The sequence below is a fragment of the Gallinula chloropus genome (assembly GCF_964237585.1).
Source record: "Gallinula chloropus genome assembly, chromosome: 15".
Lineage (NCBI taxonomy): Eukaryota > Metazoa > Chordata > Aves > Gruiformes > Rallidae > Gallinula > Gallinula chloropus.
This window is the reverse complement of record NC_140100.1, coordinates 13,996,925-14,024,716: the sequence shown is the minus strand read 5'-3', so window position 1 is coordinate 14,024,716 and position 27,792 is coordinate 13,996,925. Positions and strand designations below refer to the sequence as shown.

Genomic DNA, 27,792 nt, shown 5'->3' with positions numbered 1-27,792 from the left:
CCTTCTGCTTTGGTTAAATCAGATTTCCTTTGTGTGATTCCTACAGTCTTAATGTCTGACTTCAAAGGTTGGCTGAATCTTTATTTGCCTTTAGTTTGAGGCTACTGCCTGGCTGCTTTTTTCACTGGGTCGATTGAAAATATAGATAAGTAATGAAACAGCCTACGGAAAGCTCTTCAAATAACAATTGAGCATGTTGGGGTAATGACACTCACATTAAGAGGTTCCTGCATTATTAATGCAATTTGGAAACCGAACAGTAGTTCAAGGGAAGGGGAGGTTAAATTTTTGACTCGTTATCAGTGGTGTGTGTGAGGCTCTGCAGGCTAATCAAGCAATGGCCTTGAATTGTGCATTCATCTGGAGAGGAGCTGGGGATCAGGCAAAGGTCTCAACAGATGTTTAAATATTGGGCTGTCTCAAGGATGGCAAATGCGAATGTAGCCTTCAGGATCCTGACAGGCTGTTGGGGTGATAGGGCTGTTCAGAGCCCTGTGCCAGCACCCTTCAGCTGGCAACAGGGTCTGAAAGGGTGAATGTGGGGTTGAGCTGCAGCCTTCCTCTGAGAGGTGATGAGAGGGTGGAGGGAAAAACAGCCCAAGTGTGTGTGTGCTGTGTGGCATGGCTGCATTCCCTACCCAGGTGGCTCTGTGCCTGATCTGATCACAGGCTGCTGTGTGTGGGACAAAGGGAAACTGAGAACCTTGACCCAGGAGTTTCTCTTGAATATTAAACCGTGCTGATCAGTCGCCATGCCTCATGAGCAGCGTATGGCTTCGAGTGGCAGAGCACCAGGAGCTATGGCTGATGCCAGGGGGGGAAGCAGAGTATGTGTTGGTGCTCCTTGGAGCAGGAGCTCATGGGTTGACATGGTGGGGACTGCTGCGGAGCCGGGCTGGGCCGAGCCCCGGTGCTGGGCCGCGGAGCCGGGCTGGGCCGAGCCCCGGTGCTGGGCTGCAGTGCCGGGCTGGGCCGAGCCCTGGTGCTGGGCCGCAGTGCCGGGCTGGGCCGAGCCCTGGTGCTGGGCCGCGGAGCCAGGCTGGGCCGAGCCCTGGTGCTGGGCCGCGGAGCCAGGCTGGGCCGAGCCCTGGTGCTGGGCCGCAGTGCCGGGCTGGGCCGAGCCCCGGTGCTGCTGTAGCCATGAGGAGCAGGTGAGCGGCAGGAGCGTGCAGCGATGGTGCTGTGCCTTGCCTGGCCGCAGGCAGCGTGCTGTGTGACGTACGGAAATAGACTCTATAACTCGAGAGTTATACAGTAGGTATGTTTATTGCACGCAGATGCACGGGGGATCGCTCCACCACAGACGTGCACACCTAGTGTAACAAACCCGTCCCATATTTATACAATGAAACAATGAATATTCAATTAACGTCAATACATATTCATTACCTAACCCCCGCCCACTCTCGCTTCTTATGCTAATTAGCTTATCAGTCCTTTGCGATTGCGCAGTTTCTTCCAAAAATTGTGGGCAAGGGTCTTTGGTGGTCCTTGGGAGGAAGGCCCCGAGTCCTCCTCATGATGTACTTTTCACCTCTCGCCTGGAATGTGCTGATCTTGCAAGCTTGCAGTGTTCTTATCAGTCTGAACTAATTTATGGCCTTGTTAACTATCCGCTTTCCTCCAGTACCGAGGTCTACGAACACAATTTGCATCCTTTATCAGCCACCTGTTTTCTTTAATAAGGAGGTAACGGGATGGACATTATTCCATCTTAGAGTTCTCACTCTTTTATCTTCTCCTCGAGATAGTACAAGGCCTTCAGAAGTAATCCCTTTGCTAAGGAAAAACAAAAAGACTCCCCTTCTTCACAAGCCATTCCACATAATTATCTAGCTGAGCAAGAGTTGCTCTCCATAATTATACTGCACACTACATATATGATCGTGATTCTATACCCTCAGATCAGTGTGGCACATGGCAGTGGTGTGTGCCCCACGCTGCAGGACAGGCTGTGGTTGGTGTGGAGACACGCTGCCTGCTGCAGTGGCAGCTTTCAGATGACTAACAGTGAGGAATAAAACCGCCCCACAACAAACCCTCTATGAATCAGAGGGTGAACTTCTGCTTTACAGAGGCTGCTTGCGCAGTGAGCTGTGCAGTAGACAGGCTTGTGGCAGGCCCAGCAGGCCTTCGCCCTGCCCTCCCCACGTGGGCTGGGGGGCAGGTGTGTTCTGCAGCGGATGCTGCTTGCATGGGCACAGCTCTGCTGCCTACAGCCCTGCACGAGCAACGCCTTTCCTGAGCTTTCAGGCTCTTTGCCACTTGCTTTTCAGAGGCTGTTGGACAGAAGTAGTCTGTGTGCAGGAAACAAGCTCTTCATTCTGCCTGCCCAGCTGGGAAGGTTTCTCTCTTTATGTTGGCACTTGTTCGTGCTGCACAGCCAGCTGACTGTGCCTGGTGATAGGCTTGATATTATTTTGAGCTCCTACCTTCTCAGTGATTAAGGTCTGGTGCCTTTCTCCTCGTGGTGGGATTTCAGAAGGCTGGTCAAAGACATTTACTTGTCTTCAGTTACATCAGTCACTTGATTAGAGCAAACCACAGTCATTGTTGTAAGCTCTTGACAATTACTTAGAGGTAAATGAAACTGCCAAAAAGTAAGGTGAAATAATTTCCTACTTACTCCTCAGCAGCTGTTGTATATAAATTATGTGGATTTTTCATCCAGCTCAGTAAGGCAGTGTGTGTCTGCAGTGACCTGTCCAGGCCAGGAACCCTGCTGATGGTACCCATGAGAGGCACAATTTACTTGCCTATGCAGACTGCCTCTTTCCTGCAGTGTTTAGAGAATATCTGCTTACAGGGATTGCAAAGCATGGTGATGGCCTCTTCCTAAAGGAAGAGGTGATGGAAACTGGTAGGAGGAGTTCTGAAGTATTTCAGAATATTTCACATAGTGAAATTTCAGTTTATTGATAGGGGAGAGAATGGCTATCTGTGTCACTTTCTGCTTTATGGTGCTATGGAAAGTGTGTCTGAAAAGTGATATCACGTGAGTCTCAGTTTCTGAATAAACATGTGTTGTGTTTCCATGCAGAAAGCTCCTTTCCCCCCCTGCCCCTCCTGTGGACTCTGGCAGGGATCCTAAAATCATTCTCACTGATGCATAGAATGCCAGTTCTGGAGGAGAAGGCCTGTCTCTGTGCATACTTGTGCAGCTACACTGTCTTCTGATACATTAATTTTAAAATATTTGTTTTTATTTTCCCTTGTCCCAGGGAAGAAAGGTCTCTTTCCTTGAGGGCATGTGCTGCAGTGTCTTTCCCCTGCAGTAGCAGGGACTTCAGGAGAGGAACTTGCTGCTGGAACAGTCCTGTTTCTGCTGGACACTTGCTAGGCTGGTCTAATTGTGGTCTGGGATGCTACTCAGATTTGTCCTTAAGCTTTTGAGAGTGGCTGAGCTGCAGAGCTGCACCGTGCTGGCACAGCTCCTAACGATGAGCCCTCTCTGGTCACTGCCCGTGTGAGCTGCGCAGCCTCAGCTCTCCTGGCTGCCAGACCAGGGCAAACCCCCGGGCACACAAGCACTGCTCCCTGTGCCCTGACATGACTTGTTCTGGGCTCAGGCCTTGCTTGTTGCTCTTGAATATCTCTGTTGTGAGTTGGTTCCAACTTGATGCTGCTGGTGGGCTGTGACCCTGGTGGCAGGACTGTCCCCGTGCTGTGTGCAGGGCTGTGTCAGGGAGGAGCATCCCCAGCGGGACTCCCGTCTGCCTTTGGCAGGGGAGGCTGGGGGTCCCAGCACGCAGGGATGGTGCTGGGCTGCGAGCCTTGGTTGAGTGAGTGTGCTTCCCCAGGGAGCCCTGTGTACTGTGCTGAAGATGTGCTGCCATCCTTGCAGCATCCCATGGCACAGTGTGGGCCTCATTCCCCCTGGGACTGTTTGCATTGCACTTCAAGAGTCTGTGGTGGGCAGAAGCTCAACTTGCTGCTGGGCTTCATCCATCCTGCCAAGGCAGCCAGCTGTCAGTGTCCCCCTGCCTGCACCCTGCCCTGCTGTGGACTGCTTTCTAGGCCTGGCCTGCTCTTTCCAGCAGGCTTGGTACAGGAGCCCTGCAGCTGGCAGGCCTGGTGACCCTGGTCTGCTGCACGTACCAGGGATGCTGCTGTTGGGTCCTGGCAAGCAAAGCTACCAGTTAAGGTTGTGTAACAACTAGTGCATAGCCAAATAGGTAAATTGAAACAGAATAATCTTCCAGGAAGGCATTTGCCACCATTGCTCTGTGTGATGGTCTCTGCTTCTGTGTTGTGTTTGCAGTTGAAGTGGATACAGGTGTTTACACAGTGATGCTGTAATCCAATGCTTCATATGATTTTCTATTAAACAGGTGCTTCTATACTGATTCTTAGTTTTATACCTGAAGATTGTATGTGCCTCAGGATTTGTCTGCTTTCCCCAGCTATCCTGGTGGATTTTACCTTCCCTGAACAGCTCCCCTTGCCTGCCTCTTTGCTCTGGTCTGTGTGGGCTTTTGAGCATTAGCACAGTGGACATAAATGACAATGACAGCATCTGCGCTTCTGGACTGCTCTGTCCTGTTCCCTGGGCTTCCAGCACACTGTGGGAGCCACAGCTCTCAATCACAGCCTGGTAAATAGCTTTGTTGCTGTGTAAGGAGACAGGAAATCCCAGCTGAGGGTGTGCCTGTGCTGGCACTGGCTCTGCAGGCACAGCACAGCACGGCTCCTTTTGCTGTTTGGCTGGTGGCAGAGGGAGGATGTGCTGGGCAAGGGAGACTGGTCTGTGTGTGTGGGGTCATTGAGGAAAGCAACCAAACTCCCTGATCATCTGTTTTCCTACCAGCTGGCTGAGACCGCTGCTGGCAGTGAGCTTGCTGTGATGTTGGCATTGTTAAGCCATTGCTGAGGTTAAAAAGTATTTTTTCCACCTCAAAGTCTAAAGTACATCATCAGAGAATGTTTTGTGAACTGGGAGATGGACCAGGATGATGTGATGAAGGGTTTGCATGGTGTGTAGCTCCTCTGGGGCTCAGTGTTCTCAGAGGAGGCTGTTTTCCTTGAAGTGGTTGTGGGGGCTGTGAGTGGCAGGGTGTGCTTTGGCTGTGTTATTGTTGCCAATGTGAGGACACTGTGTCATCAGCATTATCCACACAGGATACCATGTATATCTCCAGTGTGGTGGGGACAGCTGTGTGGCAGGGCTGAGCTGAGGAGGGGTCTGACCAGACCTGTGGTGGGACAGCAGCACCTTCTGTACCAGGTCATTTGGTGTTTGTAAGAGAGAATAGAGAACAGGGAGCCTGGTCATCTAAGGAAAACAGATTTCTGCAGTGTTTAGGCTTGCATAGTGCTCATCCTGTAGAGTTTAGTTTATTTGGGACAACTTCAGCTTGAGTTGAGAGCTGAGTGTTGCTTTATGGTGGTGTCAGTGCAGCCCTTGCCTGTGCAGCCTCCACGTGTGAGCTGTGCTCACAAACAGTGTGTGAGATCCGTTGTGTTGGGCTCTGTTCCTCCAAAAGCAGGTGGAACTCTTGGTGGGAGGGTTCAGGGTTGGCACCCACACCTTGGCAGCAGATGGGCAGTGTCCCTGGTGTGCTGGGTGTGGGATGGGCTTGGCAGTGATAAAGGCTGTAGACAAGGGCTGGGGAGTCACAGCGTGGCTGCCTGCTGGGGAGGAGGCCTGGGGGAGCATCACCCCCCTCAGTTAACAGGTGTGCAGGGAGTCTGTCTGCAGGTCTTGCTCCTCTCCAGCAGTGTGATGTGACTGGAGTGTGGCTGTCCTGGGCTCCAGCAGGATGCTCAGGCTGTTGTCAGCCAGGTGAATCTCCACACCCAAGGGCAGGGCTGAGGCTGGTTCTGGTAGTGCTGAGGAGCAGGAGGTTGTGATCTCTGCTCAGAGCTGAGGAGACCTCAGGGTTACAAGTGTGGGGCTGTACACAGCATGGTGAGATGCTGTGAATCGGACTGGGATGGGTGGTGAAAGGGATGGGAAGGGCAAAGGCAGCTGTTAGTGATCACCAGCCCACCCAAGTGTGTACATATAAAGGTGAATGCTCTCCATGAAGGTTCAGGTCTGCCACCCCATCTCCCATCTGAAGGGGGGGTGTGTGTAAGTGTTTGTTCCCTTTTGCTTGATTTCAGTGGTGTGTGTGGTCCTACACCAGAGTGCTCTGCCTGTTGCTGCAGCCTGGAGGGGTTTCAATGTGAAGCCTGTTGCAAACCTTCTGTAGCTTCAGAATTTCACTGTGGTAGAGAGACCTGCTGTGGGAGCAGCTGGTGTGGGGAGGGGCTCTACTGCTGGGTGGGGGACTGGGATGGGACGGGATGGAGAGGCTTTGATGGGAATCAAGGGCATGTCTTGGTTTTCTTCAGTCTTGTCAGATACAGAGGTTTTTCTGTTCCCTAAAGTATTTCAGTAAATTGTCTGTCTGTTGGTCATTAATTGATATTGCTGCAGGTTCCTAATGATGTTGGAACCATAAACACTTTGTTTACTGATCTCTGAGAGATCTAATTGAAATACACTCAGGTTGTTAGACTGGGATGCTTGAAAAGCATGTGCAGGAGGTGTTGGTTTGAGTGGGGGGTGGCCTGTGTGTTTGGGACAGCCAAAAAAGGGTCTGGGGATGCCAGTGAAGGAAGAAGTTAATTCTGAGTGGCTGCCAGCTCTGTACCTGCCCTCCCACTTGGGCTGCGGTGCTGGGGGATGGCTTTTGCCTTTGCCAGTGGGTGGAATTTCCATGGTGTTAGATCTTTGTCACAGGAACTGCTTTCCCCTCCTGAAAATGTTGACTGCAGAGGAGACACAGTGAGCAAATTGTCCTGAGTAGTGTCTGAGCCATGTAAATATGTTGGGGCCTTTCAGGAGCCTTAAAAGGGCCAAGGTTGTACATGAACAGACTTACCTGTAGTTGTGGCTGATGTTCTCTGGGATAGGAGACTGAAAATGGGAGAAAGTCTCCAAGGTGCCTGGGGATTTACATATCTATAACTCTTCTTTTTGGTGTTGTAACACTGTGGAAGCCATTTGCCTTGGAGGTGAGGACTAAGGTGTGAGGGCTAAAGTGCTCAGGCATGAGATACATGAGATTTCTCCTGTTTTGGTACAAATATTTCCTGCCAAAATGAAATAAATTCTGAGATTAAACTCAGGATGTGCCAGGATGGAGATGGGGGCAGAGGGAGAGCTCCAGATGTGCAAAAGCACCAAGGGAGGAGGGAAGAGTAATAGCAGCCAGTCAAGTGACAAATGGGACAGTGATTTAGAAATATGGTTTTAAAAAGTGTAAGGGTTTTCTTTTGTCCTTGGAAGTGTAAAAGGTGGGGACACACCAGAACAAACCTTGTAGCTCCTCTTGCTCCCTGTCCCACTTAGGTCACTTCTGGTGGAAAATGTAAGGTTTGATTTGTGAACAGGTTTGCACATCTCCCTGTGTCCCCTCCAAGATGCTGCTGCTTTACCATTCGGTCCCCTGCAGAATACACAGAATCAGAGAATGTTTGGGGTTGGCAGGGACCTCTGGAGATCATCCAGTCCAACCCCCTGCCAGGGCAGGATCACCTTGAGCAGCTGCACAGCACAGTGTCCAGGTGGGTTCTGAGTGTCTCCAGAGATGGAGACTCCCCAACCTCTCCAGGCAGCCTGTCCGAGGGCTCTGCCACTCTCCTAGTAAAGAAGTTTAGGAGGAACTTCCTGTGTTCCAGTCTGTGCCCATTGTCTCTTGTCCTGTCCCTGGGTGCCACTGAAAAGAGTGACCCAGGCATTGATAACATCCCACCCATCAGTCTTCTCTGCTCAAGGCTAAAAAGTCCCAAGTCCCTCAGCCTCTCTCCCTAAGAGAGATGGTCTATTCCCCTCAGCATCTCTGCAGATCTTTTTTGTACCCTCTCCAGTAGGTCCCTCTTGTCCTTGACCCTGGGAACCCAGCACTGCCCACAGTATCCCCAGTGAGACCTCCCCAGGGCAGAGCAGAGGGGCAGGAGAACCTCCCTTGACCTGCTGGCCAGGCTTTTCTTGATACACCCCAGGATGTTGTTAGTTTTCTTGTCCATGAGGGCACATTGCTGGTCATGGTCAACCTGTTGTCTACCAGGACTCCCAGTTCTTTTTCCACAGAGCTGCTTCCCAGCAGGTCACCCCTAACCTGTACTGGTGCTGGGTGTTATTCCTCCTGAGGTAAAGCTGCCCTTGTTGTGCAGACAAGCCATGGGAATGTCCCTTGTACTTCACTTTGTCATGAGGCTTTTACTGGGCCTGGGGACAGTCAGGTGATGCCCTGGCCACCACTAGCCTTGGTGTGTGGCCACTGCTCTGCAGGCTCTGGCAGCACGAGGGTTGTGCCATAACCCTTTGTGCTGATAACATCGTGTGTGTTGCAACTGCTCTGAGCTCCACTGGGAACTGCAGTGCCAGTGTTAGTTTGGGGTATTTAGTCCTGCAAGCTGAGCTGAAGAGCTGAGTGTCCTGAAGGAGCTGGTTTGTAATGGGGTGAGTTTTGTAAGCACTCCACTCTGTGACGTGGGGGAGGACCCAGGATGCTCTGTGGTGGTGTGGCCCTTGTGTGTGCTGGGGTCCAAACACCAGCAAACACTTGGAGGGAACCTGCATGTGGGGCCACTGCTCTGGCCTGATGCTTGGGGCAGGGAGGTGCTTGGGGGCCCCAGGGGGCTGGGACCTGCTGTGGAGCTGCTGGGGCAGCCTTGGGAGCTGAGCACCCCAGTGCCCTGTAAGGTACTGCAGGGAGTGGGGCTCTGGTGCCCTTGCTGTCTCAGCAGATGAGAGCAGGGGATGTGCTCTGGGAAGGGCTGGTCACTGTGCTATTGGCATCAGTGTGCCATTAACAACTTCTCCTGCTGACCAAAGCTGGGACCTGTCAGCAGAGCCAGCACAGCTTGGCTGCTCTGCACCTCAGAAGGAAAGGAGGAAACACAGCTGTGTGGAAACCAGGACGTTTACAAGTGAGTTAAAGTGCTCTTGGCATTGTTTCTAAAGCCAGGAAAGCTTTCAGATGTCCACATTTCTCCTGGAGACTGAAATGGAAGAGCTTCCAGCAAAGCCTGTCTGTGAGCAGTTGCCTCCAGGCTGCAGAGACCTGTCTGTATCTCTGGCAAGACTGAAACTCCAGACAGTGTGGCCAGAGGTGGTTCTGGGCTCAGGAGGCCAGGCAGGCTCTTCCTCTGTGCCCGAGCCCTGAGTGCTGCTCCTGGGATGCACTCTGAGCCTGCTGGAGCTGCTGGAGTGTCTCTTGTGTGGCACAGGAACTGTGCATGGGCAAAGAGGCTTCCTGGCCTCTCTCCCCCTGCCCTGTCTGCTTTGACTCCTTCCCAGGGGTTTCCCTCAGCTAGAAGGGAGCCTGGATTTCCATGGTGGTGCTGCACTTGTCAGGATGGGCATCTCCCAACACTGCTACTGGTAGATGTGTGGGCTAGACTTGACTAGAAGAGGAACATACAGAGAAATGATGGGGGTACTTACAGACCCCAAACCTTAATGGCTTCAACAGGTTTTTGGACAGTGTTTTGTGGAGAAGTTCAGGAACTCCTCCTGTAAGTATTGCACGCTGGCCTTTGTAGGTCACCTGTTACCAATAACATTTTTGGGGGCTCTTTGTCTACACACTTGCCAATTGTTCTGAAAACAAGTATGGAAAAAAAATACCTTTGCTTTGAAGTGTTAAATTAGTCTCCATGATGCTTCTGTGATCTCTGTCTTAGCTTGGTACCTATCAGCAGATTTAAAAAAATCATCATACTGGTGAAAGAGAACTGGTGCCTGTGGAAATATGGGCAGATTTAAGAGTAGTGTGGCCTGTGGTTGAAGTTTCCCAAAGAGCCTGAGAACATCACCATGCTGTGTGATGTTACATTCATTGTGTAATACCTGAAAGCTGATGTTTTGCTGACTTGAAGGGCAGTGCAGAGAGCATTTCTTCTGCTCCTCTGTGGGAGCTGTGACTCCCAGCTCCAGGGCAGTGCCTACCCTTGTGAGGTGCAGTGTGCTTGGGGAGCTTGGTGGGATGTCCTCATTGCCCCAGGGGAGTGGTGAGTGGTGGCTGGAGTGGGGAGTGGAGGGGTGGGATGATAGAATGCAGTGGGAGGTGGTGGGCCAGTGAGAGGTGGGAGGCTGGTACAGCCAGATGCAAGGAGGAGAAAGTATTTGTGGGAGGAGAAGGTATTTGGCTGCAGAGGGGTGGCTGGTGCACAACTGTCAGTCCTGGGGTGGCTCCTGGTGTGTAGGTCTCATCTTAGGGCCTAGGGTAACACCTAAAGCACCTCTGCAGGCTGCCAGTTACTGCATCTGTAGGGTGAAGCCTGTGCAAAGGGGAGGGCTGGGAGGGCCAGAGGTGCAGTGTTGGGTCGGGGGTCTGCTGGGTGCTTCCCACAGAAGCACTGTACTGGTCTCCCAGCTGGCATTGTGTCTGCCCCTTTGAGTGCTGTGGGGGGAGCAGTTAACCCCTGCAGCTGTGCCAGGACAGCAGCCATGCCCTGCAGACTGCATGGCTCTGCCCCCCCTTGTCTCCAGCAGGGAGGAAGCTGAGCTGCTGTGTGGGGTGGGCTGAGCAGAGCTCGCTGGGGGTGGGGGCTGCAGCTGTAGGAAGGGGGGTCCAGCATCCAGCACTTCTCACTGATTTTTCTGATTGCCAGAGAAGCCCAAGGGGCAAATGGACATTTGGGTGTACTTATGCATCCCCATGGACCTGCATACTTGTGGGTACCATGTACCTACAGAATATAGAGTGTTGCTGAGCCACTGTGCAGCCACAGGCTTCCCACTGCTGCTGGCTTGCACCCCATCCCCTCCCAAGCTGTGCTGGCTGCTGGGGTGGGTGTGACATGGAGTGTGGCTGTGCTGGCAGCATCCAGCTCTGGGCTTTCCTGTGCCAGGTCCTGCTGAGCTCTAGTCACTGGTGGGACCCACTCAGCAGACAGGAGGGAATGGGAAGCTGTGCATCTGCTTGGCTGGGGGGAGTGGAGAGGGTGTTTGTGTAGTGAAACATCCTGCATTACTGTTGGGTGTCTGCAGAGCAGAGGGCACAAAATAACATAAATGGCAACAATAACATACCTTGGCACATGTTTAGGCCTCTCAGTCAGTATTTTGTGGTCCATCTGTTTTGAAAGGAAGGAAAGAGTGATCCTGCCTCCTCCCTTCCCTGGTGGAGGGCTGGGTGGCATGCTGCAGGTGCCTGGGCTGTGTGCTGTGGGTGGATGAACAGCTCTGCTTCTTGCTCATCACCTGCCTGGCTGGTTTATATTCCTGTGGGGAGAGAAAGGGAGTGATGCCAGAGCCTGTGTTTTCACTGGTGTGGAGCTCAGACTGTGTGTGCAATTACCTGAATGAGGCTTTAATTGTTTGCTCTTATTTTTCCTGTGAGCTGTAATAGTCCTGCTGTGTCAAACACACATTCCTTGAGAGCAGGACACCCAAAGGAAACAGCTGACAAAATCCAAGGAGGCTTCCACAGCACCAGCCAGATTTGGTGGTGTCATCTCCGCCTTGGCTGAGTGCTGCTGTGATGCCAGGCAGGGCACTGGCTTGTGGATGGCAAACACGGTCTGTGCTTGGAACTCTGTGAGGCTGCGGTTCTGTTTTCAGCTGAGTTGTTCTGGAGAAGGGCTTGGAAAGCTCAAGGGAACCTGGCCATCCACTTCTGCCTTCCCAGCACCCTGAGCAATTAGACACACAAGTCTTTGTTCTGCGGTGACCTCATTCCTAAGAGGCCTTTTTAATTTTAGCCCTTAGTTTTGAGAAGAAATAATGGGCATTTATCACTGAGGAGAAAGCTGCATCTCATGTGTCACGTGCAGGATCTGCTCTGTAACCCATGGGTGGGGGAGCGTGGGTGTCAGCAGGGGTGTGTGTAATGGATGCAAGAGATGTCAGCTCATGGAAGTACTGGTCCTCAGGCAGCTTTTCTTGCCCTTGGGGTATTTTCTTGACACAGCTCATTACACTTTTCACTACCTTGTCTGGGTATTTTTAGATTTCCCCAAGCCAGACTGAGTTACTGGTTATTTTTCTGCAGCTTGTTCCCCTCCCAGCTTGGACAGGGACTAGCACAGCAATACCAGAGCAGTGCTGACTGATGCCTTGGCTGTTGGTCCCTGTTGCACTTATAAGCCATGTGCTCATGTACTGCTGTTCCTCCTCCTTCCAGGGCTTCTGAGAGACATTGTGTGATGAGACATGTTGCTGAGAAAGGGCCCTTCTCCCAGCTCTGCTGCAGGATGGGAATAATGGCAAATCTGGCTGATGGTGCTGGGGGTCTTGGTACACATATGGGCATCCTGGTCGCTAGGAAGTTGCAGCAGGCTGGGACCTATCAAAGGGGACTGATGGGTCTTCAGGTCTCCACAGGCTGGAGGAGGTGTCATCGTGCTGCTCCTGGCTTCATCTGTGTCCTGTCCTTGGAGAATAAACTACCTGCCTGAAGTTAATTTAGGAGCACTCGGATGACTTTCCTCTCATGGTCCAGCTGGAGGTGTTACCAACATCTGTGCTGGCAGCTGAGCAGCAGCAACAAAGTGTTGGTGACTGTGCCATGAGACCAACCTCTGGCACTGGGGTACCATCTTTGTTTCAGCACCTCTCCCCACTGTGCAGGAGGCTCCTCTGTGTGGCTGGTGAGCGAGCTGGTCTGCTCAGGAGCTGTGTGTGGCACTCTGGTACTGGTATTAGGGCAGGAGGAAGCGAGTGTGTGTGAACTGGGGTGTCGTCTGTTTGCTCTGGAGCTTCCTAGTGCAGTGTACAGAGTCTGTGAGGGATAAAGCCAGACAGACGTACAATGAACTGGCTGCCACAGCAGAATTTGTGACTCGCAGGACCGTTCCTGCTTTGGGCTAAGCCTCACCTCTTCCTCTCTCCAGGTTTTCCTCCAGCACTGGAAATGTCTGCGGAGCCCCCTTCCTCTGCCTCACAGCAGCCCCCCACCTCTCCGCCCTCACCCAGCTCTCTCCATCTGCCCGAGAGCCGCAGGGTGAGGGATCGCTCCCCGTCGCCCATGAGAGGGTACCTCATCCCCAGCCCGCTGCCCACCCGGCGCACCCGGACCTTCTCCGCGTGAGTACTGGGGCACAGCCCCGCGGCCGCTCGGCGCAGGGACGGGCCCCTGCCTGGGGGGGAGGGTGGTGGGGCGGTGCTGGCATCTGCCTTGTGTGTGGGCAGTTGTAGTTTCCTCTTCTGCAGCAGATTCTGGTGCCGCTGGAGCTGTGGGACAAACTGCCCGTGCTTTTTAGTGCATTTTTTGGTGTTTGAAGTCTCTTTCTCTCTGTAATACCAGAGTTCTACAGGGAGGGGAAAACACTGAGGCCTTTTCAAACAGAGTTTCTTGTCTGAAGCTTTGCTTCACCTCAGGTATTGGGTTGTGGCTCTCAGGACCAGTTCCTGTTGGTGTTCCTTCTTCAGATCCTCCTCCTCTTCTGGCTGGACCTTTCTCCTCACCAATGCTGGAGGCTTCATTCCTTTCACTCCTGACACTTCAGGACTTCAAGGTCCTTGAAAGAGTCCAGAGAAGGGCAAGCAGGCTGGGGAAGGGGCTGGAGGGCAGCCCGTCTGAGCTGAGGGAGCTGGGGGTGTTCAGCCTGGAGAAGAGGAGGCTGAGGGGAGACCTTCTCCCCACCTCCCCTGCCCTGCCAGGAGGGTGCAGAGAGGTGGGCGATGGTCTCTTCAGCCAGGGGACAGGAGCTGGGACAAGGGGCAATGGGCTCAAGCTGTGCCAGGGCAGGGTCAGAGCAGATGGGAGGGAAAAGTTCTTCCCTGGCAGAGTTGTCAGGGCCTGGCCCAGGCTGCCCAGGGAGGGGCTGAGTCCCCTTCCCTGGGTGTGTTTAACAGAGGGGAGATGAGGTGCTCAGGGATCTGGTTTCACTTAGGATGGGAACGGTTGGACTTGATGATCTTCAAGGTCTCTTCCAACCCAGTGAGTCTATGAGCAGCATCAGTCTCAGTGATGCTTTGTGTTATTACTTCTGTATTTGAAATGAGGTGGGAAAAAAAAACCCAGCAGCAGAAGAAAAATTTCTGTTGTCAGTTCCAAAGGCCTTTGAATGGCCTAAATTTCCTACTGGAAGCAGATTGCTAAGAGAAACATAATTGACTCGATAATTGGGGTTGCCCTTGAAGAGTAATTCCAAGCTAGCCTGCTTTGGTGCTGTGTTAGTAATGAACTCTTTGTGATTTTCCTCAGTCTGGTTCTTATAAAACTAAAGAATTTGGTGTTTGGCTTCCATGGCTCTTTATTTGTTAATTAGTGCAAGAATCCTGCTGTATTCATTTGCCCTGAAAATCAAAATGACTCCAAACTTTTGTTGTTGTTTTTTGTCCCCTTTAAACAAGGGGAGCTCTGGCCTCACAGTTCTTTTCAAAAGATGAATGTGGCAGGCAGTGGCTTGTGATTCAGTGGGATTATCTAATTTTGGTTCATTGCATGTGTGGGGCCTTATCCTGCACAGTACTTATCTCCTTGGTAGATGCACTTGACCTTTAATAGCTTATCTAGGGCAGCAAGTACTTCTCTGTGTAACAAGGACTTGAGGGGTCAGGTGTGTCAGCAGCTTTATAGAGCTGGAACTGCAGTGATTTAATGGAGATTTCTTCTTAACACTTTCAGCTGTATTTCTGTAGTGTGTGTTTGACTTAAAGAACCACATTTAATGTTACTTCATTTTTCAATGATTTTATTTAGACTTCAGTAGACTTTAGATGTTTAGGAAATTGATGTCAAGGTTGCTGCTGTACATGCAACCAAGTGGCAGCATGCTTGCTGACTGAGTTTGAATGACACCAAAATCCTCCCCTAATGTGGGAGAAATCCACTGGGTGCTCATGGCACAGGAAGGTCCTGATCTAGGAACTCTTCTGTGTGAGCCTGGGGAGGTGGCTGAAACAGTTGGCTTCATTAATCTAAGTACAGAGTGAGTTTGGATCCCAGAGACTCTGTGCCACCTTTGACTGGGGAAGGGATTGAATCCCATGCATTTCAGCATTAGCCATAGTGCATGCAGGTTGGTTTTCTTGATGGCAATAAGTAATCCTAAAGGCTTGTCTTCAAGTGTCTTGTTTTAAAATGCAGGTCCTGTGACAACAGAGGAGGAGGTCAGGTTCAAGCCTTGGTGCTAGGCGTGCCACTTAGGTTCTGTAGCATGCTGGAGTCACTTGGAGGTGACATACTGGCTTTACAGGACCCTAGTCTGGCAGGGTATCCACAGACACACAGGCAGCAGGGCTGTTTGCATAAGTATGTACATGCTTGTGTGTGTCTTCATGAGCTGTGTGACCTTGATGCTGCAGGCACACACCTGCTGCTAAACCTGGGAACACACACACTGGCTGTGTGCTGGTGCACCCAGCCCAGGAAGGGTGTGAGGTGCTTGCCTCTGGTGTGGCACCCAGCAGAACACATGGCAGGGCAGCGTGGCAGATAGATTCAGGATGGCAACTGATGGATTGTAATGCCTGCAGACACACAGCCATCACAGAATGTGTCAGACAACTTCCTCATCTTCCTCTGCCCCCAGAAAGGCTACAGGCAAAACATGCAGTGTACGAGCCTGATGGATAAGCAGTTGCAAAGGGTGCTGTGTACCCCAGGAGTGCATTGCTCCAGCTGGCATGCCTGGGAGTGGCTGCATCTGTGCATGGCAGTGAAGTGCTCTGTGCTGTGTCTTGCAGGACCGTGAGAGCCTCAGAGGGTCCCATCTACAAGGGCGTCTGTAAGTGCTTCTGTCGCTCCAAAGGCCATGGCTTCATCACCCCTGCAGATGGAGGGGCAGACATCTTCGTGCACATCTCTGAGTAAGTGGGCTGAGGGCTGAGGGAGGCTGGAGCTGGAGCTTGCCTTAATTACCAAACACTCTTGACGTTTCAGATACAGGTGTGGTTTACAATGCATCACCCTCCCCTCAGTGGTGCTATGCAGGTGTTACTGGTGGTGATGGATTATGCTGTTCTGTTCCTGTTTTGCTGTAAATCTCTTGCATTAAAAACCAGAAGCTGATCCTGTCAAACCTCTGCATATGTAGTGCAGTTTCACACAGACCCAGGCCTTTACCTGAAGCAAATCATCTATCAGTATTCAGTTTTAATTTAAAGCCTTATGACACTGAAAATTCACTACTCTTACTTTGCAGCAGTTGTGCCATTATTATACTAAAGGTTAATTACTGTTAAGGAAAGTCAGACTCTATTACTTCCTTGAATTTCAGGTTCAAGCTGTTTATAGCTAAAGCTTTCTCTGTTCCAAGGTTCATTGGTGCCTCTGCTTTCTTGCCTTGAACACAGAGAGCCATCACCTTTAGATAAAATAAAGAGATTAAGCTTTTCATGTCCCTTCTGAGGAGTTTTTTTCTCCAGCCCAGAAAAATCTCTCTAGTCTTTCCTAAGCATGCTATAGAGTGTAAGTATCACTTTAAAACTTTGCTCATCCTTGCAGTGTATAGAGATAAATCTCTTCCAGAGTCCTGCTCTGTGTCTCTTTCTGTACATCCCATAATGGCATTAGCCCTCTCACCATAGCTTTTTGCTGAGTTGCTTATCTGTGACCTGGGATCCTCTGTGGCGTCAGCAGTTGGTGCTGTGCCAGGCACGGGCTGTGTGACACCCCACACAGCAGTGTCTGCCTTCCAGATGCACAGCCTCACCTGTGGCTGGAGAGGTCCTGCCTCTCAGCCACCCTGCTCCCTGGCTCTCCTTCCCTTACTGCTGGGCTGGCCCACAAGCTTTTACAGGGCATTTGGTGTGTGTTTCTAGATGGGCATCTTGATTGGGTTGGAGCTGAACCTGATGTCCCTGTGCTGGGATTGCTCAGTGTTTATTCTCCAGTAACCCCTCCTAGGTCTGTCACCAGCTTTCAAACTGCATCTTGTTTACAGTGCCAAAGTTCTCTGACCTTTATTGTTCCAAGTTAAAAGCCTTCCTGAAGCTGTTCATGTTGCCCCAGCTCTTTCCTGCCTGTGTCCTTGGGGAAGGAGCATGTTGGCCTTCCTCCAGCTCTCCAAAATGCTGCTGCAGGGCGGGCTTTGGCAAGCCAGAGCTTATAAAGTCTGGGTGTAAATGGTCTGACTTGTGCTCCACCCAAGGAGATGTTGTGGAAGGTCATCTTCTTCATTTGTCTAATGCAAATGCACAATTTTGCCTTATTTCCTAAATAAAAGCAACATTTCTTATATCACAGTTTAAATTTTTTACTGTTAAACATCTAGTCTGACCAGCAAGGACTGAGTGAAGAGTCTCTCACAAACTCTCAGGCCTCTTTAAATCTCTTTAAATCCTCTTTAAAGAACTGTCTATTTTCAGTCCTGGTTTATATTTTTTCCCCTCACACTTTCTCTTCCACCTGGTGGAATTAGGTGAAATTAACCCTTTTCAAACTGTGGAGAGCTCTTTGATTGGGGCTGCCCTTTGTCTATACAACATGTGAACTGATGGCTTGGCTGTCTCCCCAGTACTGGATTCTGGGTGCCCACACTACTCTCCCCCAACCAGCCCTGACTTTTGGAAACCCCAGTACTGGCTTTCTGGTTTTGACTATTCTGTGCCTCCTATGCTAGAATCAGTGATGACACAAGGAATGATTTTGGTGGTCCATGCACACAGCCACCTCTCCAAGGAATCCCCTCCCCCAGGCTGTGCTGGTTGGCACCTCCATTTTCTGTGCTGTCACACTGCTGTGGCTGAGAGCCATCAATAACATAGGTTGGAGCACTGGTTACGTTGGGGTTGTAAATGTTCAACCCTGCTGCTTGATGCACCTTCAGCATGTTGACTCTGCATCTAATTTGTTACCCAATGAAAACAGAGTAGGGTAATATGAAATAAACCCAAATCTTACACACCTCCCCCACCCCTCATGTTTAGGAGGATCTTCCTATAGTCAAGTTGGTGTCCATCACCTCTTGTCCTGTCACTGGGCACCACTGGAAAAGAACTGACCCCATCCTCCTGACCCCCACCCCTCAAGGGTTTATCAGCATCATAAGTTCCGGTATCTGTGTGAGTTTAAGGTGACTGTGGGCATGTGGACGTGTTCTAGGGTGGAACTTACAGCTAAAATGTGTTACTGTGAAGTTGTACTTGTCAGGTGCAAGTAGATGGAGAGCAGGGAATGCTAGACTCAGACGCAGGCTGTGAAGGTGTTTCTTGTTTCTGTGGCTTTGGTTTAACGAGCAGCTCTGTAGGCTGTTGAGATCTCAGGGTTTTGGTAATGCCTGTGTGGAGCCAGCTCTTGTTTTGAACCCATGAGGTGCAGATACTCAGAGCTGTACCACTAACCAGGGCAGCCTGGGGCTCTCCCCACAGGCAGGCACTGGCTGCTGGCAGTGTTTCTCTCTGAGCTGTCCTCCTATGGCAGGTGTAGGCACAGTGGTAACTGGTGACTGTCACCACAGCTTCCTGCCACCACTTGTGCTGCCTTCCCAGGCTGCTGTGTGGGCAAGGCATCTGCACCCTGCACTGCAGCTGTGACAGGGAGGTAGATGGCTAGGAGCCAGCCTGTGCATGCTGACTGTCCCTGCCCTGGGGTGGGTGACCTGGCACAGTGTGCACACCCACTGCCCTCCCACGCTGTAGCCATGTGCTCACTGACGCTTCCCTTGCAGTCAGTCCCACTTCCTGGTGTTGGCTGGAGATGCCTCTCAGGGGGGTGTTACCAGTCACACTAGGAAGTGTTACAGCTCCCTGAGTGTGGTAAGATGGGGTTTTGTTTCATGCTTCACCCTTCTCCAGCACAGAACCCAAAATGTGCTCGGTAGCGAGTGTAAAGCCCTCACTGGCAGGTGTGGGGTGGAGGAGCTGCTGTGCTGGTGGCTCTGGATACTGTCTCTGGAACGCTGGGGCCAAAGACAAACTCATTTGCCTGGAGTGAAATTGTTAAAAAGCCCTTAATTGCATTTTAAACTGGAACATGCACTGTTAGTGCTTCTGCTTTTGCCAGCCTGTGCTGTGGTCAGCTGCTGCAGAATTGGTGGTGTAACTGGAGCCCCAGTGCTGAGACCTGCACCCTCTGTCCCCTACCTTGGCCATGTCTCATGGCATGAGTGTGCCCACGCTCTCCAGTGCCAGCCACTGATGGGTACTGAGGTGCAAAGCTCTGGCAGTGTTGCTCTCTTGCAGATGCAGTGTGTCTCCAGAGCACAGCCAGGGAGCCCTGCAGTGCTGCCCTCTGGGGTCCTCCCCTCAGGGGTGGCCGTTCCTGTCAGCTCCCTGGCTGTGGGGGTCCTTATGACCCAGGGCAGGGGTACCTGCTGTGCCAGGCTGAATGGGCACCGCAGAAGAATCCTGCTCTTGTGCCAGCTCCCAAATATGCCCAGGAGGCACAATGTGCACACTCATTTGCTGCCACGGTGTTGGTGCTTGGTGGGGACTTGGCTGAAGCCTGCATACCTGTGAGTTCACAGCAAGAAGGGGGTTCTCCAGAGGTCAGTGACAAAGGAGGGACCATGCTCCTGGGTTTTAGCAGGCTTTATTTTGCAAAAGCAGCTGGTTTAATGGAACAGCAAAAGCATGTGCTGTGCTTGTGGGCTGCTCAGCACAGCTCTGGGGGATGCTGCCCTCGGATGGTTCCTTACCCAGGCTGTGCAGAGCTGATGCTGTGCTTCCCCTGGGATGCTGGCCTGGCACCTTTGAGTCCCCAGGGAGATCCAGTTTGCTGGTGAGTCATGCTGTGATGTCAGGAGGTGGTGCTTGTCATGCCCATGGCTCAGGAGGGCTGGACAGAGGTGGGCTTCCATGGGGATACCATCTGACTCTACCAGAGGTGTCCTCTCAGCTGTGTCTGCCCTGCATCTCCACTGCTGCCCTGCCATGCTAGGGACCTGCCTCGAGCTCTTTGTGTCCCTGGAGGGATCACCTTTCCATGCTTCTTCCTTTCCTCTGTTTTTCTGTGAGATCACTATGTTTAACGTGATGGTTAATGCTACAGCTCTTCTTATGGCCCCTCTGTGATGCTGCTTTGGTGGAGTGTGACAGTATGGGCTGGACATCAATTGATATAATTATATGCAAACTGGGAGCTGAATCTGGGCTGCGAGACTGAACCCTCCTGGCCCCTCTGCCTCTCTGAGAGCTGGCACAAAGCAGGCTCTGTTGGCTGCCACTGACTGCTGGGTCTGCTGCGCAGTCAGACCTCAGCTTTCAGACTTCAATGTTGCCTGAAGGTATCAAGCACTATGCTCTGTCTGGATGTGCTCTGGGTGCCTTGCTGTTGGAGTGTCTGCAGCAAGTGGGTTATCTGGGGGGTGGGAGGAGAGGCAGCAGAATATCAGGTGGAGAGGCATTGGGAAATGAGCAGGACATGGACAGCCTTTTCCAAAGGGTTCCCACACCTCCCAGTCAGCTCAGGACATGTGTATTGTGCTGCTGCTTGCAGAAGACAGCCTGCTGCTGTCATGATTGCAGCAAAACCTTCCCCAAATATCTACCCCAGTGATAGGGTCTGTAATAGGTCAAAGCCCAGACTTGTGCTCAGCATGTAAGGCAGGTGCTGGGCATTGGAGAGGACTTTGGTCACCTGAGGACAGGGGCTCCTTGAGGCTAGCAAGGACAGAACACATCTGCCCTGGATTTGGTTTTGAGGATTTATTGTGGCTGGGATTTAGACTGAGCCCATGTGGGCATCCTTGGGAAACTGCCTTTGTGATGGCCAGACTCCTCTTGCTGTCTGGTGTGCTGCCCTGTGGTGAGCTGGTTGGAAGGAGATGTAGAGCTGTAACTACCCCTGAACCTGTGTTCAGAAACCACAAGTAGAGATCTTGGTGGGGAACTAGGCAAGAGGATGATGCATCATCTGCTGTGCTGGGAGGGAGGTGCAGCTTCTCTTCAAGAAGATCTCTGGGAAGATCTCTGCTGCTGCACAACTGAGCAGTCCTGTAGCAGAGCCCTGAGACACTGAACAGCTGGGATTCTGCAGTATCTGTACCTCTTCCACACTTGTCTGTCCTGGTTCCAGTGTGACTGGTGGGCACGAGGCCCCAATCTGCCTCCAGCTGCCTCGGCCTGTTCACAGCGGGCTTTGCTGCTGGCACTGCAGGGGAGGGCACATGGGGTGGGTGGCAGGGCTGAGCAGTGACTGTCCTGTCCTGCCAGGGTTCCTTCAGCTATGTGCAGTGTATTGTGAGTTTTAAGGAGCCCACGGGATGCTACAACCTGCAGAGTTGCGGGGAGTGGCTACGTGGCGGGCCGTGAGGCGGCGGGGCGGGCCGGCCGGGCCGTGAGGCGGTGGGCCGGGCCCGCCGGGGCCTGCGCCACCGAAAGCTCCTGTTGAAAACACGTTCCCGTGCAACTTTGTACAGAGAGGTCTAACTAGAGCCCTGGAATAGGAATAGCAGCTGTAAGAAGGAAGAACTAGAACATTCCTTACTTAAGTAATTTCCTAATAACCTCCCAGCTTCCTAAAAATAGTGCAGGATAAAACGCCTTCCCTGGCAGGGAGCTGGGAAATGGGAGTTGCTGGATAATCCAGAACTCGCCCTGTTGTGGCTCTGGCACTAACATCAGGAAAACATTTCCTATTGTAGTCTAATCTGTTCAAGTGTCTTAAAGTCCCTGGGCACCCAGAGATCCATTATTTTGAATAACAGATTTTGAAGGTCTCTTGAACAGCCCTGAAAATCTCCACCACCTTCTAGGTCAACATTTAGTGTGTAGCTAGGGGAAAATGAAATAAAATATTTAATCAAAATGTAACATCAGAGAAGTCCATGTTTAAGTTCCTCTGCTCCCCCTCCAGGCACCTTACGTTGTATGTCCAGTGGCTGCTGGATGCTGAATTGGTTTCAAGATCTCAATTTGTTTTCTCTGACCATTCCCAGTTCATTTCCCTGCCAGGATCTTCCTGCAGCTTTGGGCAGGGCTGTACCTCAGTGTAATCTCGCCACCTGTTGAATGCAGTTAGATGGGTCTTTCTTGTCATCTCCAGAATTAGTGTGATGTGGGTGGTGGTTGTTCCTGTGCCTGAACATCACACAGTGCTGGGGTAAGTCTGTGTCTCTCCCAGGAGCACTTGGTGGGCAAACGCTGTGCTGGGAGCACTGTTCACAAGCAGTTCATCAGGCTGCAGATGGATATCCTTGTCCTCTCACTTGGCATGTGCCCTGGGGGTAGTGAGTTATAATTCTATTACCAAGACTAATTGGTAATCAAAGCTGCAAGAAAGAACATCTGATCTGTGGGAGAAAAGTTCTGCTTCTGGCTGTGGGGGCTTTAGCCCTGGCTGGAGGCCAGACACCCACCAAACTCACTCTATCACTCCCAATTTCAGCTGGACAGAGGAGAAAATACTTACGAGGCTCAGGAGTGGAGATAAGGCCAGGGAGAGATCATTCCACAATCAGCATCACAGGCAGAACAGACTCAGCACAGAAGAAAGGAAACTCTGTAATCGATGGCCCAACCCTGCACCCCCAGTGACACCAGGGTTGGGGGATGTGTTTCAAGCTGCAGGCCTTGGGAATGCCTTCAGCTCTGTGTAGTAGGCTTTGTATCTGTAGTTAGTTATGGGAGTGTTTAATGTCACGTGAATACAGTTGCTTAGCAAATAGTGACTTTTCTTCTGACTGTCCCATGGGAGCAGTTCATGGGTCAGCTTTAGCTTCCCCTGCCCGTGCCTGCTTGTCCTGTCTCAGGCCTGGGGCCAGGCTGCCTCTGCTCAGCACAGCCTTGTGCACCCATGAGCAGCTCTGAGGGGAGCGAAGCTCAGGCACCCTGGAAGCAGGGAGAGGTGGGGAGAGGCAAAGCCAGAGATGAAGCTAAAGCTGTTTTGCAGGACTGCAGGGAGAAGTAGAATCTGATGCGAAGTTACAACTGGTACTAAGGCCCATGTATGGACTTCCTCTCAGTCCTTCCAGTCTCTCCTACAACATAAAATGATGGATTGCAAGATCAGAGGGGATCTGAGATCCCTGAAATGAACAGAAGGGGTGTATACCCCACCAGGGAATTCCAACCCACAACCCTTTCTGCCAGCTGCCAGCAAATCACAGACCCCATGATGTGTGCCAAATCTCTGACCTAGAAGACTTTGTTGGGTTGGGATTTTTTTTCCCTGAACACGAATCTTACCCACAGTGCAGCATGAGCACACAAGCACATCATGTCCATCAGGCTTTCACTGGGCTTTACAGGGAGTGTTTATCTGTTCACAAATACAAATGCTGCTGAGAAACACTGGGGAAAAACCCTCTCAGCCATGAAGGGGGCCTGGGCTGTGAGAGAAGGAGGCTGAGGCTTGGTTTGGTAAGCTTATTTAAAGAAAAGGGAAGTAGCATCCTACAGAGGGTCAGTGCAGGTTGGAGGCATCTCTGCCTGTCTGCATTGGTGTGTGCTGGGACACTCCTCAAGATGCTCTGATGTGGGATGCAGGGGCAGGAAGGCTGGTACTCTCTGCAGTGTCATCAGGGCATCATTCTGAATGGGAGACAGGCCTTGTGCTGCTCCCCACTGTTCCCAGGTAAGGGATGTGCAGGCAGTAACCACACCATGGTGTGAGTCCTCCAGCCCCCCAGCATCGTGCTGGTGGGGGCTGGGCAGGAGGGAGCAGCTCTTGAAAACCTCCCTGCGTGCTGGATGCTGGAGGAGTTTCTGTGGGGTAACAGGGTCAACAGGCAGCTTTTCTCAGACCAGTGCCTCTGAAGTACTGCACACTGCAGCTTCCTTGGGCGCTGGTCTGTTGGAGTGTGTCTGTACCTCAGAGGAACTGTATTATGGTGGAGTAGCTTTTGAAGGTGAAGTCAATGACTGGCTGTGCTGGGCTGACCCTGACTACAGGCCAGATGCCCCCCAAACCTACTCCTGTCACCCCTCCTCAGCTGAACAGGGGAGAAAATACCTGAGAGGCTTATGGGTTGGGATAAAGGTAGGGAGAGATCCCTCAGCAATCAATGTCATGGGCAAAGCAGGTTCAACTTAGAGAAAAAAATTAATCTCATTTATTACCCAATGAAAACAGAGAAGGATAATGAGATAAATCCAAATCTTAACCCCCCTTCCCCCGCTCTTCCCTTCTTCTAGGGCTCAACTTTATTCCTCATTTCTCTCCCTCATCCCACCAGGCAGCACAGAGGGATGAGGTTGTGGTAAGCACATCACATGCTGCCTGCTGCAGCTTCCTCCTCATGGGTGGACTCCTCACATTCCTCTTCTGCTCTTCAGCAGCTGCCCCATCATGGGTCCTTCCATGGGGTGCAGATCTTCAGGACCAGACTGGAGCAGACTTGTCACTTCATGGGGTGACAGGTCCCCACAGCAAACCTGCTCTGGTGCGGGCCCTTCTCTTCATGGGCTTTAGGTCCTGCCAGGAGTTTGCTCCAACATAGGCTTCTTGCCGGGTCACAGCACCCTTCATGTGTCTCCACCTGCTCTGTCACAGGGTCCTCCACAGGCTGCAGGGAAATCTCTGCTCCATCATCATCCTCTGTGGGCCATAGGGGGTCAACCTGCTTGGCCATGGTCTTCTGCACAGGCTATAGGAGAAGCTCCTCTCCAGCGCCTCCTGCACTGACCTGGGGCTCTGTGGGGTTTGTTACACCTCCTCACTCCTCCCTTTAGCTGCAGAACGTGTGGCTCTGGGTTTTTCACCTTTTCAGTAGGTTACCCCAGAGGCAGTGCCACTGTTGTGGATGGGTCCAGCCTTGAGCTGGCTGGTGTTGGCTCTGTGGGATCTGGGGGAGCTTCCAGCAGCTTCTCACAGAGGTCCCCCCCTGCAGCCTCCTGCTCCCAAAGCCTTGCCATGCAACCCCACAACGCTGGCATGGTACAATCCTGCTTTAAAAAAAGCAAATGGAAAAAAACCCCAAACCCCTCCCAAATGTGAGAGGAGGGAACCCCAAGAACCGAGTTCCTGCGTTGTAAACCCAGCCCTGAGGGAGGTGGGAGCAGCACCAGCCGTGCCCTCACGCTGCCAGCAGTCCTGTGGCTCACAGTGATACTGTCCCTGTGCCCACACAGCTGGTGGGTTGGTTTTTAATGTGTGTTAAGGGGGGAGGGTTTTTGTGTTTGTTTTCATTTGGCTGGTTCCTTTAGGCTGTGGTGGTGCTTACAGTGTTTGCACAGGACTCTGCTGCAAGACCTCCAGAATCAGCCAGAATCAGAGATGATCTGTTTTGTGAAAAAACCAAACCAAACCCCCAAAACCCCTGAAGTATCTTGTGCACTGAAGATAATGGTTATGATAAGAATTGAAAGGAGCTGCAGGAGAGTGGGGGGTGTTTGTGTCCTTCACCATTAACTGGGTGTCCCCTCCGCAGCATCGAAGGCGAGTACGTCCCTGTGGCGGGCGACGAGGTGACCTACAAGATGTGCACCATCCCCCCGAAGAACGAGAAGCTGCAGGCGGTGGAGGTGGTGATCACCCACCTGGCTCCTGGCACCAAGCACGAGACCTGGTCGGGACACGTCATCAGCTCCTGAGCGTCCCCAGGCAGCGCGGCTGCTGCCTGCGCCTCACCGCTCGGCACCTGGCTGCAGGGCTCCTGGCCTGAGCCTGTCTGTCTGCCTGTTGTGTGGGAGGGATGCTGCCTTGTCAATAAAGCAGAAGCAGCTGGGGTGACTGTTCATACAGCTGGCCTAGAAAAAAAAGGCAATTCAAATGCTAATGAAACAAATATAGTGTAATGTGTGTCCCAAACTGTATCTTAGAGACCGACTGCATGTGCTTGATGGAGCGGGAGGTTTGGCTTTTCCTTTACCTTGTGAGCCGACTGCAGGACCTGCCTGGGGAGCTGGGGAGAGGTTGAAAGGTGAGCAGAGCTCCCTGAGGCATGGCTTGAACCCCTGGAGATGTGTGAGCCCTCCTGCAAGGGTTGGAGCACACTTACTGCTGACAGTGGTGCTGTGGCTTGGGAGAGGTGGCTGTTGCTGCAGACTGATTACTCCTGGGGGTAGGGTACAGCTGCAGGGTGGGCAGTCTGGCTGTGGCTGGGTGTCCTCCTAGTGTGCCTGCTGCAAGCAGCACATCTGCACAGCTGGAGTCACCTGTGTTTAATGCCTGCATTGTCCTTGAACTCCAGGGAGTGCCTTGGTGGCTGATGAGCAACAGGTTTTATAGGCTGGTATTAAAAAGCAAACACAAAGCCCCAAGCTTAACAGACTTGCTTCAAGGTAAGTGGTAGAAAGCTGTGGAGCAGCAGTTCAGTTCCCTCACTGGCACCATGAAGACTGCCTTCTTGACTGCCAGATGTCTGCTGGGGCATTGCACCAGACAGGCACAACTGTCCTGCCCAGAAGCAGCTTATGTGCTCTTCACAAGCCTGTGTGTAAAATACTGTGTGAGTTACTTACTCAACAGGCTCAGCTGCTGCAGTGAAGTAGATTCTGTGGCTCATCCTCTGGAAAACTTGCTTGGTTAGACGTGAGACAGCTGCTCTTGCCTTGACTCCACTCTGTTGCACGCTTTCATGTAGCTGTAGTGCAGCTGCAGCAGGTGCTCCTGTTGGCCACCTACATCTTTTTATTTTTTCCTATGAAGTGTGGTTTTTTTTCTCCCTCTATTATGTTCCTAACAGTGAATTTCTATGGACTTTGCAAATAAAAAGAATTTAAAAGATAACCTGACCCTCCTCTGCTAGTCATGTCAAAGTTCAACTGTGGTTCCCTGACTGTGGTTTCACTTGCAGGAGCTGATCTGAAGGCTGACCTGGGGAGAGCATAGATATGTGGAGGTTAGGAACTGTGGTGAGGGCTTGTTTTTTTACCTTTGCTGGGCCTGTTTCACACCACTGTGTGTGAAACATGACCTGCCTGTGACTTTTGGGCTTTGTTTACTTCGTATTGACCGTTTGACTTCACAGTGGTGGGGTTAATGCTACCGAGCTTGTTGACATATCACACTGCTTCCTTTACAATAAATTAATTCAACTGTTACTGTGCTGTAACACACCTTTGGTCTGCTCTCTCTGTAGGCAGCAGAGGTGACAACGAGCTCTGAAGCCCCAGAAGGCAGGTCCCTGCAGCACACCTGCCTGGTGGGATTTGTTTATGAAAAAAGTGGCATAATCTGCAATGGCTGGTGTTACCAGAACAACTAAATAGCAAGTTTTCTAGCTGCATCATAGCTTAGTGTATGATCACAGAACTGTAGGGGTTGGAAGGGACCTCCAGAGACCATCAGGTCCAACCACCTGCCAAAGCAGGATCCCTAGGACAGGGCACAAGGTCGGCGTCCAGATGGGTCTGGAATATCCCCAGAGATGGAGACTCCACACCCCCTGGGCAGCCTGTCCCAGGGCTCCCTCACCCCCCACTGGGGAAAAGTTCTTCCACATACAATACACACTGCTGCTGCTGTAATATTGAATGTCCTGAGCTCTCACAGGGTGTAACAGGGATGGCAGCGCTTGGTCACTCTGGAGGGCCAGGACATGAGCCGGGGGCTCCCAGGGCAGAGCAGCCACTGGTGACTAATGTGGAAGCCAAGTGCTGGTGGGCCCAGGCCCAGAGGGGCAGGAGGTTTGGTGGAGGCAAGACACGGGGCAGTGTGTGGGGTTGTCCTGTTTCCCTTCCCCACCCTGAGAGAGTGACAGCTTGCTGGAGCATCAGGAGCCCACACTGAGCACTGGCAATGCCTGAGGCCGGCCCCCAGGCCTGACCCTGGACAGGTTGGAGGGGCCTGTGGGTGTCTGGGGCTCAGGCCAAACCTCAGCTTGGGCCTGCACAGGCTTCGCATAGGCAGCTTGCTCCACACACACAGGCAGGAGCTCTGCATTAAGCACCAGTGACCAGACACATGGCACACTGTGTGCCAAAAGCAGCAGCTACCAAACCCTGGCCCTGTTAGAGCCCTCCCGTGCTGTGATGGTTCTGGGCCAGAGGCCACTTGCCAACGTGCAGCTGTATGAGGGTGG

General features: G+C 52.0%; 1 protein-coding gene across 1 annotated transcript; it reads left to right on the top strand.

Annotated features, from left to right (window-relative positions):
* Positions 1-8,404: 8,404 nt before the first annotated feature.
* CARHSP1 (calcium regulated heat stable protein 1) lies at positions 8,405-26,508 on the top strand. The gene is made up of 4 exons (XM_084270996.1): positions 8,405-8,452; positions 12,832-13,024; positions 15,632-15,754; positions 25,198-26,508. Exons 2-4 carry the CDS (start codon positions 12,852-12,854, stop codon positions 25,358-25,360), a joined length of 459 nt encoding a protein of 152 aa, XP_084127122.1. The 5' UTR covers positions 8,405-8,452; positions 12,832-12,851; the 3' UTR covers positions 25,361-26,508.
* Positions 26,509-27,792: the final 1,284 nt, after the last annotated feature.